Source organism: Geospiza fortis, unplaced genomic scaffold (assembly GCF_000277835.1).
Source record: "Geospiza fortis unplaced genomic scaffold, GeoFor_1.0 scaffold4, whole genome shotgun sequence".
Lineage (NCBI taxonomy): Eukaryota > Metazoa > Chordata > Aves > Passeriformes > Thraupidae > Geospiza > Geospiza fortis.
This window is the reverse complement of record NW_005054475.1, coordinates 318,601-321,691: the sequence shown is the minus strand read 5'-3', so window position 1 is coordinate 321,691 and position 3,091 is coordinate 318,601. Positions and strand designations below refer to the sequence as shown.

The 3,091-nt window shown below is 61.2% G+C and overlaps 1 protein-coding gene across 1 annotated transcript in view; it reads left to right on the top strand.

Annotated features, from left to right (window-relative positions):
• The first annotated feature begins 2,855 nt into the window (after nucleotides 1-2,855).
• Nucleotides 2,856-3,091, top strand: part of ALPL (alkaline phosphatase, biomineralization associated) — a 6,360-nt gene continuing 6,124 nt past the window's right edge. The window contains exon 1 of the mRNA XM_014309996.1: nucleotides 2,856-2,967. Within this exon, the coding sequence (XP_014165471.1) occupies nucleotides 2,857-2,967 (111 nt within the window). The 5' untranslated portion in view covers nucleotide 2,856. The remainder of the gene's footprint in view (nucleotides 2,968-3,091) is intronic.

Below are 3,091 nucleotides of genomic sequence, written 5' to 3'. Positions count from 1 at the left end.
TGCCCCGGCGGGCTGAGCACTGACACGCTCATCACACCCACGGGGCTGCCAATCGCTTGTGCTGGGCTGCGAAAGTGCCGTGGGGGGGCAGAAAGGTGAAGAGAGGGTGGAAAGGGGTAAGGGGAGAGGGTTCCGCAAGGGGCCGTGCCCGTCCCCTGGCATCGCGGCCGCGTTGGGGCTCCCTCTGTTGCACCCCGAGGCTCCCGGGGAGCGGATTTTTGGGCTGAGACCGCCACCTTCTGGGAGGTCACGGGCGGCTCTGCGGGTCACGGAAGCCCCCGGGCCCACGGCACGGGGAAACTGAGGCAGGGCTGGGAGCCTCCCCCTCCCCCCGCCCTCGTCACCACGCCGTGTTTATTGAAGGACCTACAGTAATGCCGCGGGATCCCACCAGGGATCTCTCGTGGGCAGCTGCAGGAGCCCGTGTGGGGAAACTGAGGCAGGGAGACCCCACTCATCTCCATCACCCCCACCTCAACCCCTCGCTGATGCAGCTAGCACGGTTTGGGTGAAAATAATGCAAAATCCGGCAAAACACACATCTATCCCGCCAAGAGGCACCCCAAACTCCCGCCTGTGAAGAGGGCGAGGGTTGCTCAGCACTTGTAGCCGGGCTTGGTGCTCCCCAGTCCTCCCAGTCCTCCCAGTATAACCCGGCAGAGGGCACCAGTAAGCCCAGTTGTGCCCTTTTCTCCTCCCGCCCCCCCTTGCTGGCAGCAGGGGGAGGGTGGAGGAAGGGGAGGAGGAGGAGGAGGCGAAGGCCGGGTGCGGGGGGATTTAAGGGCTCGCGGTCCCCCCGGCCCGGCCTCCTCCCGCCGCCCAGAGGGACGTGGGTGTAGGGACCCAAGTTAGTGCGGGTACGAGAGTGACAGCCCCCATCCCCGGTAAGGCCCCCCGGGGGCCACCGCTGCCATCCCGGGGGAGGGAGGGAGGCTCTCCGGGGAGCGCGGGCTGAGGGGGCGTGCGGCGGAGGGGAGGTGCTGCGGGGGGGATGGGGACAGGAGAGGGCCGTGGGGACACGGCGGTGTGGTGGGGACGGGCGTGTGCGACGGGGACACGGAGATGCTACAGGGACCTGGGTGTGCAACAGGGCCCCAGACATGCCGTGGGGCCACGAGCGTGTGGCGGGCACACAGCCACGGGATGGGGACACGGGCGTGCAGCAAGGACATGGATGTGTCATGGGACGCGGTCATGTGGGGACGTGGGTGCACAGCAGGGACAGAAATGCAACAGGGACACAGGTGTGTGACAGGGATGGGGACAGGGGTGTGTGATGGGGACGATAGGGACATGGCACACACACGGGACGTGGTGGGGACACGGGTGTGTGATGGGACTGCAGATGTGCAGTGGAGACATGGGCATGGGATGGGAACACAGAGGTGACAGGGACACATGATGGGGACATGGGCATGGAAGGGGAGCACACATGTGATGGGGACATGGCCATGTGATGGGGACCTCACTGTGCCACAGGGGCCATCCTGGCTACCCCCAGCTCGGGTTGGTGACAGTGAGGTGACGCCTCATGGGACTGATGGCCGGGGAGGTGGGGCGGGGAGGGGGGGTAAGCTGGCATGTCCCCAGGGGGGTCACATCGGTGACTGTGCAGGGAGGGGACATTTCTTTCTGTCCTCGCTTGGTTGACCCCGGGGCAAAGGTCTCAGTGGGGAAACTGAGGCACGAGCGGGTGCCACCCACCTCACAGCTCTCTCCTGGCAGCACCCTCTCAGCACCGCAGGATGAAGGCTCTGTTCGTCCTCCTCCTCGCTCAGCTCTGCTCGGCATCGCTGGTCCCGGGTAGGTGAGGTTTGGAGGGGCAGCACCCCAAAAGCGGTGCCGTGGGGTGCTATGAACCCGTTCCCCTGCCCCGGGGCGGGGGCAGCGGGGCTGGGGGGCACGGAGGGGGATGAAGTGGGCGTAATAAAGTGGGTGCTGGGATAAACTTCGACACATTGGGTGTTGTGGAAAAATAGATGCTGTGGTGAGTTGTGTTCTGGGATAAACTGGGGTTCCAGTAAGCTGGCTGCTGGTGTGAGCAGGGTTTGCAAAAAGATCTATTCTGGGGTAAACTGGGTGATGCAATGGACTGGATTTACAAAAATAATGGGTGCTATGGTAAATTGAGTTTACAGTAAACTCAATTTATTTTGTGGGTGCTGGATAAACTGGATTTGCAAAAAATATTGATTGCTGCAATCAGTTTGGTTTGTGTTAAGTTGGGTGCTGGGGTAAACTGGGTGCTGGCATGAACTGGGTTTAGAGCAAGTTGAGTGCTGCAGTAAATTGGGTTTGCAATGAATATTGGGTCAACTGGGTTGCAATAAATTGGGTGCTGGCATGAGCTGGGTGCTGCAATGAACTGGGATTGCAGTAACCTGGTGCAGGGATAAACTGAATTGGGAAAGAATTGGGTGCTCAGGTAAATTGGTTTTGCCATCATTTGAGTGCTGGCATAAGCTGGGATTGCAATGAAGTGGGTGCTGGGATAAACCGTGTGCTGGAATGAATTGGATTTGCAAAAAGTTGGGTGTTGCAATAAACTGGGTTCTGTGATAAACTGGCTTTGCAATGAAAAGTGGCTACTGGGATAAACTGGGAGCTGGGATAAACTGGCTTTGCAGTGAAAAGTGGCTACTGGGATAAACTGGGAGCTGGGATGAACTGGCTGCACAATAAACTGGGCTTGCAAAAATTGGTTGCTGCGATAAACTGAGCGATGGGATAAACTGGACGACGGGCTAAACGGGGTCTGCAGCAAGTGGAGATGAGCGGGGTTTGCGCGGGGCGGGCCGTGCTGCCCGGTGCCGCCGGGCCGGGCTGGCCGTGCGTGGCTGACAGTGTCCCGCAGGAATGGGCGTCTCCACGGTCACGGCCGCCCGCATCCTCAAAGGGCAGCTGCACGGGCAGGGCGAGGAGAGCCTGCTGGAGATGGACAAGTTCCCCTTCGTGGCCCTGGCCAAGGTGAGCCCCCCGGGGCACCCACGGGGACACGGCACCCACCGCAAGGCCACGGGCGGGAGGCATCGACCGAGCTGAAATTAGGTCAGGGGCGGGCGAAGGCAGCTGGCTCCGGTGCCCGCTGGCC